The sequence below is a fragment of the Mus caroli genome, chromosome 17 (assembly GCF_900094665.2).
Source record: "Mus caroli chromosome 17, CAROLI_EIJ_v1.1, whole genome shotgun sequence".
In the NCBI taxonomy this organism is placed as follows: domain Eukaryota; kingdom Metazoa; phylum Chordata; class Mammalia; order Rodentia; family Muridae; genus Mus; species Mus caroli.
In genome coordinates, this window is record NC_034586.1 from 23,994,706 (window position 1) to 24,006,264 (window position 11,559).

Consider the following 11,559-nt stretch of genomic DNA (forward strand, 5'->3'; position numbering starts at 1 on the left):
GGCAGGACTCTGAGGCCTGGTACAATTGGCTCAGAGCGACTAAAGGGATAGGGGGAAAGGGGACAGTGTCCAGGCCCCGGGGGAACTTGCTCCGTCGGCAGAGTGTCTCTACTTTAAACCTAACCTCTGCTGCCAGTGAGGTTAGCACTGGAAGCCGGTTTGGAGAGATTGTACAGAGCCTTTGTGTGTGCCCAGGATGACCGTGGGGTAGCTTCTGCCGGTGTGCTGAGCAGTAGACAGTGCATATGGGAGCCACGCCGAGAAGGGAGAAGGGCGTCTCACCGGGCTACCTTCAACGCCCACAGAGCCTGCCCTTGAAGCCGGGGAGTTTTAGCCAGGACTCATCTGAGTATGAGGATTGTGTCCAGAGGGTGGGAGTGACTTTAGGGCTAAAGGTTCGGAGGACGTTCCTTGGACCGGAGTCCCAGCCCATCTCTGTTCCGAGGTGCAGCCCTTCCAAGCCTCCTCGACACCTCGCGCCCTCTTTGTCTCCCCGCAGAGGTGCGCGTGCAGACCTTCGCTGCTCGGCCCTCCTAGCGTGCGAGCGCGGGGGGCGCACCCTCGGCTCCCCCGCTAGCTCCCCACGGGGAGAGAGCGGACAAGCCGGAGCCCCGGTGCTGTTTGGTCTGGAGCGGAGCGGGGGCTTGCATTGATCCATTGATTGTGCGCGGTCTGCGCCTGACCTCCCTGCTCCCGGGGAAGCCGTCTCCATGGAGACCGGGCCCGCTCCCCCAGCGCCGGATTGTAAATTCCTGCAGGCAGCGGCCCGGCAGCCTGGGGAGGGGGCCGCGCGCCCGGGCGCGCAGGGGGAGCGGCCGCCACGCCGAGGCCCCCTTTGAAAGAAAAAAAAAGGGCACGAAAAAGGAGGTGGAGGAGGAGGAGGACGGAGAGGAGAAGCAGGAGGGGCAGTGGGAAGGGGAGGAGGAAGAAAACGAAAAGGAGCAAGGAGAGGAGGAGAAAGAGGAGGAGGAGGAGAAAGGCGAAGAAAAACAGACGGAGCCCGGGAGAGGAGAAAGCAAGGGAGGAAGAAAGAGGCAGAAAGGGCGTGTTTAGGCGCTACGTCTCCCCTCCCCTTTCTCAGGTCCCAGCTCCGGCTCTGCGCGCTCGCTCTCAGGCTACAGCTCCCCGCGGGCGAAGCTGGGCGTCGGGTGCGATAGCCCGGGTCGCCCCTCGGGCCGCCGCCCCGCGCCTGCCCGCGTTCCCCACCGCGCGCTCCCCACGCCCAGCCCGGAGCCTCCGCCGGGCGCCTTCCAGTCCCCTCCCCCTCCTCCTCGCGCCCTCCCCGGGGCTGCGACACCCCCGCGGCCCCGCCGCGCGGAGCTCCAGGCCATGGGCTCGGGGCGCGTCCCCGGGCTCTGCCTGCTCCTCCTGCTGGTCCACGCGCGCGCCGCCCAGCATAGCAAAGCTGCGCAAGGTAAGGGAGGCGCGGTGCGGGATTGTGGGGCGGCGGGACAGAGGGGCGGTGGGACGGCGGGGCCGGAGCCACCAGGGCAGGTGTCTAGAAGTGCGTGGCTGTCAGGACCCGGCCCTGTGCCCCCCGACTCTTCGGCCAGGGCTAGACCTTGGGGCGCTGCGCGACAGTCAATAGCGCCTGGGGAGGGGGGCGGCCAGCAGAAGGGAGCATGCATGCACTTCTGCGGACTTCCCTGCCACCATCTAGCATCTTCCTCCGAGGTCAGAGAGAATCTTATCTCAAACATTGCCAGGGACTTCACTTTGGAGCTTGAGACTGAGGGAAGGAAGTTTTCAACTCTGCTATACGCTTCGTAACCTCCTCCCCTGCCCGCATGAGGCAGAGTCAGGCCGAAATTTCGAAGTTACCGTCTTATCAAGTCGAAGGATGTTAAAGAAAAACAGACTCTTTCGCGGTGAAACCGACTGCCTGTCACAGAATAGTAGGAGCAGTAGGAGAAAATGTCTGTGACTGCCTTCTGGCACGAACGTTGCGTTTCTGCCTTTGGGGGGGGGGATCCCTTTCGTCTCGCATGGCTTTCATTTCTTATCATAATATTTATTTATTAAGGCCTGGGGTTTCCAATTCCATTTAAATCCAGGTTAGAATTGCATTAAAATAACAAAGTAAAATTCCAGGCTGGGAGCTCTGACAGATCCCTCTAGGAATTAGAGAGAGACTGGGAGGCCCTCCTGCCCCGGTCCCTGACCCCGCGCTCCTGGGCCAGCCAGTCCCAAGGCTGCGCTGGCAGAAACCAGGCTGGTGTCCCACAGTTCTCTGGGGACAGCCTCCCCTCCCCCCATTGACCTGCTGTACCCCTCCCCCCACGCTGTCCTCACCCAAAAGAGATTTATATGGACAAAAAGAAAATTCCTCTTAGCAAGATTTTGCCTGGGGAGGTAGATTCTGCCTATTGTCCTGGGGGTTCCTGAAGCCAGCCAGGGATGAAGAGGTGTCTGAGTCAGGAGGAAAGTTGAACTTGGGAGTTGAGGAAGTCGTCGAGTTGTCTGGCAGTCAGTCAGTCGGGTCAGTGTGTCGGGGCGGGGGGGGGGCGCGGGCGGGGTGTGTGTGCTGAATCTTAAGCTGGGCTATGCCAGCAGCTTTTCACTGTTGGTAGAAGGTGCTAAGCCAACACCTCCCTCTTCGTCCAAAACACTGCCTCTTCCCTTGCCCCCTCAGACCTGTCCATTAACATAACCAAACACGAGAGACCCTCAGCTGTCAAGTACCAGACCCCACCCTCACTTCCTTCCAGCCCCAAACTGCCGCTTCTGCAGCCTTCCTACCAGACAGCCCGCTGCTGCCGCCGCCTGGAACAGCCCCTCTCCCCGCAGAGGATTTGCTTGTGTGTTTTCGTAAACAAAGCTGGCTTTTGTAGTGCATGCTGACTTACTCATAACATGGAATTAGCTAGGGAGTTTAGTCTGAGGAAGGAACAGATTTCGCGCAGTAATCTAGAGACAAGATAAGGGCCTCTTTCAAGTTGGAGCCAGTGTCTGCAGGGGCTGGGGGGGGGGGCAGGAGGAGAAGCCGTCTATTAAAGGGGTTCCAGGTGCAGCTGGAGACCCCTGAATGGCACAGGTGTTGGGGAACCAAAACTCTCAAGCCTGGAGACCAGCCCATCTGCTGAGGATAGGAGGAGCTGGGTACTCAAGGGCACCTTCTTTTATTGGACACCCCATTAGGTACTGGGGGACACTCAGCTGCAGTAGAGGCGGTACCCTCAGGGTCTCTGCTGACCTCAGTCATGGGCTCCACCTGCCCTGATGGGGTTGCAGTAGCTGTACCCCCACCCCCTTTAGGATTTCTGAGTCTAGCTGGGATTAGAAGGGAGCCTCTCATTAACCCCGCCATTCAGGAAGCCTGTGCAACCCTGTCGGTCAAAGGTTGCCTAACAACAGGTTTGCTGGACTCAAAATTTGGACTCAAATTTGCAGGTAGATGTTACAGGGGAAGATGAGAACTATTTGGTCTGAGTCTCGAAGGCTTACCCATAGTGCTGTGGGCTTCCTTCGGGAGTCTTCTCGTGCCCCCTCGACACCTCCCATCCATCACTAGGGCTGGGGACTTAGCCTTGGATGCCAGGAGCTTTTCAGTGTCACTCTAGAGGGTCTGGACGTGACAGACTCCCTCAGCAAGCATCCTGAAGAGCGCTTCTGCACACCTGGAACATCTGTGTCTCTGGGAGGCTCAAGGCCATGCAGGGGTTGAGGAAGGAGGGCATAAGCTTAAGTATATAAGAGGGATAGAGGGGGGGGCGTGGGGCGGGGGGGGGAGACACAGGAGACAGGGACACTGGCACTGACACACCACTGACCCACTGCATCTACGAAGACCTGGTTTAATCAGAAATGCCTAAGGAAGGTTTTGTCCCAGTGGATGAGTGGGTGGGTCAGCTGGTGGGTGGGTGAGCTTGCTGTATACATGGGTTTTAAGTAGTTTTCAAGTGCCTGTCTGTGTGTCTTAGAGTAGACAGACTGGATAACCAAGGTAATTGTAAACTTAAAAGCATTAATTTGCTTTGCTTTTTGGGGGGTGGTGTGGGGTGGGGGTGGGGTAGTGATGGCAGGACAGCTATCGTTAAAAAAACCTAATCCTCACTTAGGGCTCAGGTTGCAACTGAATGAAAAGGTCTTGGGGCCTCCAGGGGAACTGGTCCTGTCCCCAGGCGGGCTCTGGGACAGCCAGGTTGGCCATCCACTTTACCTGGTAGTTTTCTTTCCTTGTTAGGGATAGAGTTTTGAGAAAGTCACCCATTTAGCAATCACACCGTCCCTGAGACTTAGGGCGTTCATCCGGCTCGTTGAACAGTGTCTCTCTGTCTCTGCATCTCTGTCTGGGAGCATGTGTCTCTCTCCTTTCCCCCACCCCTCTCTTCCTCTTTAATGTGGCTGCTCTCTCTCCTCCCTGCTTCCCTCGGCTCCTGTGGCCGGCGTCCACAGTGAGGGGACTGTTCCTCCTAGCCCCTCCCTCTAAAATATGAAATGAAAACCGTAACCGTGTCAGCGGGTGCGGGTGGCTCCTCGGGCAGCCGCTACTGCTTGTGCCCCACCAAGGCCCTACTGGAGAGAGCAGCAGGACAGACAGACAGACAGACCCCACTCTTAGAGCCTGTTTTATCTGTTTCCTTAAGCTCATCCTAATTTTAAGAAACTTTTCAGAAACCCCTTTGACCTCCCTCCAAGGCTTGCTGGCATGTCTTAGGTGTGGGGGAAAGCCCAGAGCTGGGAGAATATAAATTTTGTTTTCCCCGCACCCCCCCTCCTGTCACCTCTCATTCCCCTGAGTCTCTGTGGGGTGGAATGGAGAGAGATGACTAAAAGACCTGGGAGCCACATCCACAACAGGTAAAGCAAGGCGAGGGTCATCAGGAACTCTCAGATGGGATTGCCTTTTGGAACCTTCTGGAATCTGAGATCAGAACCGGTTTGAGATGTGAGCAGCTAGGACCTGTTGTGAATGGAGGCAGGCCCGAGTGTGAGTTTGGGAATGTGAGCTGAGCACTACTGGGGTGTGTGAGCGGGCATGTGAGCGACTCTCTTGTGTGAGCACATGTGTGCGTGGCACTCCGGTGACTGGGGGTGGGGAGGCAGTGGGTGAATGCGTGCGTTTTGTTTTAGTTGGAGGAGAGGGGCAGAGTGGCTTGATCCAGAGCTTTGGAACTGAGGGTGGGGGAGGGGAGAGCACGGCTTCACATCCTCTGGAGAAGATGGAGGTGGAGGAGCTTTGCTGCCAGAACGAACCCACCCTGGTCTCTGCCGCCCCGGCCCCGGCCTGCTTCGGCGTGCGGGTGTGGGCACATGACCACTCAGTAAGAAAGAGTTCCTGTCAGGGCTGGAAACTGCGGAGCCGCTCTGGGGCAGGCTGGCAGGGCTTACGGGAGGCCCAGACCTGGGGAGACAGGAGTCTGGGATTGCTGGAGCTCAGGGAGAGGTGGAAACACAGCCCTGAGGATGTTTGCAGGGGATGAATGGCCTACTTACTCACCTGGGCAAAGAGGGACATTGCCTTTCTGTGTGCAGACTGGCTTCTCTTCCCTGCCAGCCTGCACTCTGGCCTGACTCAGGGGGCACGAGGCGGGCGGAAGATAAGGGGTGAGTTTTGACAAACGCTGAGGAACCTAATGACTGGCAGCTCTGGGTGTTGGCCAGTTTTACTGAACTCATTCATATTGGTAAGCTTCAGTCCTGAGGGCTGGCTTTCCACCTACAGGCCAGGCCCTGTCCTCTGCCTGCTGGAGACCTGTCTGTCACTTGGTACTTTTCCTTCCTCCCACCACCTCAGTTTCCCAAGCATCTGACAGGCCTGTGCCTGGTGAGCAGGTAGCTACCCTAGAAGTGCATGTGAGTGCCTCTGTGTCCCACCCTGTGGTGGCCACAAATGATCTTTGTCACCTCCCAGCCCGTTCCCTCTTCAGATCAAGGACTTGCTTGGAGTTTGGAGCTGGACCCACAACTGGCTTTCAGAAATGGGTCAATGATCCCCTGAACAGAGCGCTAGGGACCTTGGTTTGCCAATGGCTTCCCCCTGTGACCGATAGCCCCAGAAAGCTGCAGGCTTTGAGTTTCAGAGCTTTGTGCACGTTTTCAGAGCTTTGTTCCCAGGGCTGTCTGCTTGTGGTTACTGAAGAACAAACTGAGCAAACTGGGCTGCTGGCTCAGAGGAGATACAGGATAAGGAACCGGGCCTAGGGGATCCCTGAGTGAGGTAACAGCATCAGGCTGTGTGGGCTCTGGGGTGGGGAGAGGGTTGTGGAAGAGTGGGATGCCCAAAGGGTAGATCCTGGGGGCGGGGGCAGGTTTACAGAGAGGACTGGATTTTTTTTTTTACAAGTTTCTAATTATATTTATTTGGAGTTTTCCTCTGGTGGTTTGAAGCTGTTAACAGCAGGAACCTGTATCCCCTGATGTTTGTTTTTGTTTCTGACCAGCTGCTTGGCCCCAGAGTAGTGAATCCCCAGGCTGGCTACAACACCTGCCCACCACTGCACCCTCCCACCTTCTCCTTGCCTGTGTATCTGCCCGCTCCCTGTCTACCCTGGCCCTGGTTCCCTCTGTGTGTCCCGGCATCTGTACTCTGGCTTTTAACCACCAGCCAGATTCAGCTGTAGTCCATCTTGGGCTCTGTGCCGGTTGGTTGCTTCAAGCCCAACAAAGTACTGAGCTGAGGGCATGGGGAGGCGAGATCTCTCTGTGTCTCTGTGTCTCTGTTTCTGTCTCTGTCTCTGTCTCTCAAGGGGTGGGTTTGGATCCTGTCTTTACACTAGCTATTGGTTCTTTCCCAGGATAACTTCAGTAGGTGCTCCCCCATCCATTTTAATAAGCCATGCCTGCTGCTCCCCAAGAGGGTAACAAAGGAGCCCACGCTCCTCCCATCCACCATTTGCAGTCTCTTCTAGCCCTGGATTCATCAGGGTCCAGGGCACGCTGTCTTTGTGCTCTCTTGAATCTGTGTATATGTGCAGATACAGTGCCGCAGCACACACGTGGAGGTCAGAAGACAGCCTCGGGAGTCAGCTCTCACCTTCCACCTTGCTTGGGACAGTGTCTGTCTCGAGTTACCACTCTGGGGACTCTCCTGTCTCTGCCTCCCGTTTTGCTGTAGGAGCACTCACGCTGAATCTAGCGTTACATGAGTTCTGAGAATTCCAGCTGGGGGCCCTCATGGTCACATAAGGTGCTTTACCCAGTGAGCTTTCTACTCCTCAGAATAAACTCCCTAGGACACCCCTGTTCCCAGAATGCCAAATGGTCAAAGAGAGTAAAGAGGCAAGCTTCTTCTCTGGGGTATCCCGCAGGTAGCGGTCTCGGCTGCCATCTGTTTAACAGATGCCTTCAGAGCTCCTTCATTACATGGTTACTCTGCCCCACTCACAAGGGAGCCCACAGTCCCGGCACAGTGCTTGCCTTTGCCCTTGTGCAGGTCCCTAGTGGTCATTTGCTAAGTGCTCAAGTGTGCACGGCTCTGCTGGCAGTTATTGTGGGTTCAAAGATCCAGAAGCCGTGGCCTCGAGGAATTCATGGCACCGAGCAAACATGAAGCAAGCATCCGAGAGGATGCTGAGGAGGATGAGTGACAGCAGCAGCTCCCATTGGGCACTCCCTGTGTCCACACCTGCCCCAGGACTGGTGTAGTGGCACTCAAGTCTAGAACCTCGTCTCCTAGTGTGTCACGTTGCTGCCTGCAGAGTGCCTCCCAGTTCAGGCAAGTAGCTTATTTACACGAGATGGAAAAGAGACAAGCTTGCCCTGGAGGTGCTGATTTCCTGGGTTTAGACATCCATGAGTCTTCATAGGTCCCCAGATTCCAGTGCACAGACTGAGTGGAGGACCACCATCCTAAACCAACTCACACCTAAAAGTGTCTCTTGGCTTACAGCTGGTAAACAGCTTCTAAGAGGATGGATACGTTGAGGGTGCCCGTGTGTGCCACCGAGGTCCCTTTGAGGACTTATTCAGGGCTGGCAGGTGTGCTGAGAAGGATCTTTGAAGACCTGGCAGAGGTGGGAATGCTGGGTATGATTTGATTTAGGGCCCTGTCTCCCTGCTCTGTGCCTCAGGCCAGAAAACTTCAGCCATGCCCTGGGAAGGGCCTTTCTTCAGCAGTCGCCAGCCACGGGAGAGGCTACATGTTACATGAGACAGCTTCAGAGTGTTAGCTAAGTGGCTCAGCAGGAGCCACAAAGGGGGGCACACTCAGTCCCCCTCAGGCTGGGAGCTTACTGGGGACAGGGCAGACAGAAGTGGGTGGGCTTGCTGCAATATAAACGGGAAGAAGGTGGGATGCAGTGGACTGGTTAGCTGGTGCTGAGGGAGCTGGTGCTGAGGGAGCTGGTGCCAAGGGAGTAGCTGGTGCCAAGGGAGTAGGAGCAGGGTGAGACACCTCCCAGAGCTCCCAAAGCATAAAACATTGGGAGCAGGGAGATGGCTGAGGCTAGGAAGAGCCTGAGGCATCCAGCAGGCTGTGGTGGGCCTCACCGCTGCTCTGGTCCTGGGGGCCACTTGAGGGGAGACAAAGGGAAGAGCCTGATGCATCAGGAGCCAAACCCCAGCACATGGAGACAGGCGCCACTGAGATGGTTGCGGGAGAGGGACTTCTGGAGGAGGCTCTATAATTCTGGGCCAGACCCAGAAGCATTCCTCATTTAGAATCCCTAGAGCTATCTCTTCTGTTCCGTGAAGCCTGTGCCCTTGGGACGGTTCCTATTGCACAGCCCACCATGAATATTTGGCCTAAGGCCAGTGGGACTGAAGAGCTGTCTTTGAGATGAAAAGGGTCACATGTGGCTCATGGCTACCACTGCAGTGGACAGAAGGGACTTGGATACCCCAGTGCTCAGCTCTCAGCCTCACCCTCTCAAGCTCCTACCCATGGACTTTCTCAGGCAGTTCACACAGATTAACAAGTGAATGGCCTCACCTCGTCTGAGGATGAACCACCATGGGATACATGGTATGGGGGAAAAATCTAAGGATGGAAAATGAGAAAGGAGCCAGGTGTGGCGGCAGGGCAAGCACCTGCCATCCCAACACTAGGGAGGCTGGAGCAGGAGGGTCATGAGTTCGAGGTCAGCCTGTGCTATATAGTAAAGCTTTCTTAAAAAGAAAAGAAAAAAAAAAAAAAAAAAAACCTTCCCCAGAGAAATGGTAGAGCTGGGTCATAACCTGGGGCTGTCTCCACGGGTGACTTTATTGTGACCGGACATTTCTTGCTCCTGATTCCATTCCATCAGTTGTTCAAACATTCCCCAACAGCCTCGCGCCAGCCACAAGATCTCTCTTACCTGACTTAGGAACTCGACTACTGGGCCTCTCTCCTCTCCATCGTCTCTCTTTGGAGACCGCTTGGCAGGCACGTGACTGCTGAGCTTGGCTGAGGTGGGCAGTAAGTGTAGACAGTCTCCTAATACTCAGAGCTGTTTCTGCAAACGGCAGAGACTTCCAGTGTGCGGCGCACTTCTCCGTTTAGTTGCCGCACCTTAAGGAGCTGGGTTCACAGGATTGGGCGATGAGGCTTGAGAATCTGCATTGTAACAGACCCCACTTCGCGCATGTGCAGGGCTCAGGCCTCAGAGTGGCCTTACTCCCCGGCTTCTGCCCCTTTACTAGCAGACTTCAACCCATACACTCTGTTTTTCCAGTTTGTAGGGAGACGTGGGCTCTCCCTACTCAGAGATTCTCAAGCCCAGCTGCTCATTGGAATCGGATGTGTTGAGTCCAGTCTTTGGGGCCTTGGGCATGTTTAGGGGAGTCAGCTCTGCTGTGCAGACTGAGTTGAGGCTCATCCCTAATGCTTCTGTCACTTATCCTGGTTGGGTCGTTCTGAATGCAATGACTGCCACACAGGACCTTGTCGTCACTTCTTTATGGGTGCCGTGATGTGATTCCCCAGCTGCCTATGATCTTTTTCTTTTCTTTTTTTTTTAAATTAATGTATTTATTATATATAAGTACACTGTAGCTGTCTTCAGACGCACCAGAAGAGGGCATCAGATCTCACTATGGGTGGTTGTGAGCCACCATGTGCTTGCTGGGATTTGAACTTCGGACCTTCGGAAGAGCAGTCGGGTGCTCTTACCTACTGAGCCATCTCACCAGCCCTTTCTTTTTTTTCTGAGGCAGATTTCTTAGTATAGTCCTGGATAGTCCTCTGTAGTCCAGGCTGGCCTCCAAGTCAGAGATCCTCCTGCCTCTGCCTCCCAAGTGATACTCCACCACACCTAGACCACCGGAGGTCCTTAACCACCCCCCTACCCTTACCCCATCCCCTGCTCTGGAGGAGTCCCTTCCTTTAGTGTCGCTCTGTCGGTCACACTTACTAGAGGGAACAATGAGTGTTAGTTAGTCCAGAAGTATCCAGAACTCGAGGGCATAGAGGAGGAGAGTGCCAGGGGCTCTGCCTGGTCAGATGGCTCAGAGAGCTGTGCCTGCCAGGCCAATACCTGCCAGCTCCCAGTCCTTCCATTGATAGCTCAGGGCCAAGAGAAGCTCGGCTCCTCTAATGCTTCTTGGTGCCATGGTGAACAAGGCTGAGGTGAAGAGTCAGGTGCTGACTTCATCTTTTTTCTGGGTTTTTGAGACAGGGTCGCACTAATCTAGAACTCCTGATCTTTCTGCCTTGGTCTCTGGGTTTATTTGTATTCCGGAAGCGTTCAGAGGAAGGCGAGGGAAGCTCGGGTGTGCACAGGCATATGGGGACTTCGCCTTTGGGAAACACACCTCCACAGCTCACTTGACACCAGTTCTGTACCTATATATTCTTGTGTGTACCGTTGTAACGGAGTGCTGGGATCACAGCTGTGCAGTGCTGTGCTGGGCAGGACTAGTGTGTTCCACTAGTGGAATCAGTGGACCAGGAGGCAGATGAGAATCCCAGACAGCCCCCGCCTCCCTTTCTTCCTTAATTACTAGAGAGCAGCTGGGCAGGGTGTGGCATGCCTGTAATCCCAGCCTTTGGAAGATGGAGGCAGGGGGAGCAGGCATTGAGGACCGCCCTCAGCTGTGGAATGAGTCCTAGGCCAACTTGGACTATATGTGTTCTGATCTAGAAAAACACTATCTGTGGTCACTGTACCGTCACCAGTGACTCTGCGCCTGTCTCTTTCCCTTCAAGGTCACTGCTAAGAAAGATGAACTAGTCCTCACTGGGCTCTGTCTGACACATCACATGTGCTATTTAAACTGAAGAGGGTGTTTCACAGAGTGGTGGCGCTGTTACCATAGTGGTTTGAGTTTTTCTGAGACAGTCTGAATTCCTGAGGTGTTCCGAGGAAGGCGGGGGGGGGGGGGACCTCAGGTGTGCACCCTCGGGTGTGCACGAGCATACAGACACACTGCCCCTGGGGAATACACCTTCAAAACTCACCCGAGACACGCCAGTTCTGTTCTTACGTGTCCTCCTCGGCCCCTGGCAGATGTAGATGAGTGTGTGGAAGGCACGGACAATTGCCACATCGATGCCATCTGCCAGAATACCCCACGGTCTTACAAGTGCATCTGCAAGTCCGGCTACACGGGGGACGGGAAGCACTGCAAAGGTGAGCCTGGGAGGTCCCCACTGCAAAGGTGAGCCTGGGAGGTCCCCACTGCAAAGGTGAGCCTGGGAGG

At 55.5% G+C, this 11,559-nt stretch overlaps 1 protein-coding gene across 8 annotated transcripts in view; it reads left to right on the top strand.

Annotated features, from left to right (window-relative positions):
* The first annotated feature begins 1,044 nt into the window (after positions 1-1,044).
* Positions 1,045-11,559, top strand: part of Scube3 (signal peptide, CUB domain and EGF like domain containing 3) — a 32,739-nt gene continuing 22,224 nt past the window's right edge. For 4 of the 8 annotated variants that reach the window (XM_021186268.2, XM_029471126.1, XM_029471129.1 and 1 more), the window contains exons 1-2: positions 1,046-1,414; positions 11,367-11,489. In XM_021186268.2, the coding sequence (XP_021041927.1) occupies positions 1,330-1,414; positions 11,367-11,489 (208 nt within the window). In that variant the 5' untranslated portion in view covers positions 1,046-1,329. Of the gene's footprint in view, positions 1,415-11,366; positions 11,490-11,559 lie in introns of all 8 variants that reach the window. The other 4 variants (XM_029471127.1, XM_029471132.1, XM_029471131.1 and 1 more) reach the window with 2 other exon arrangements.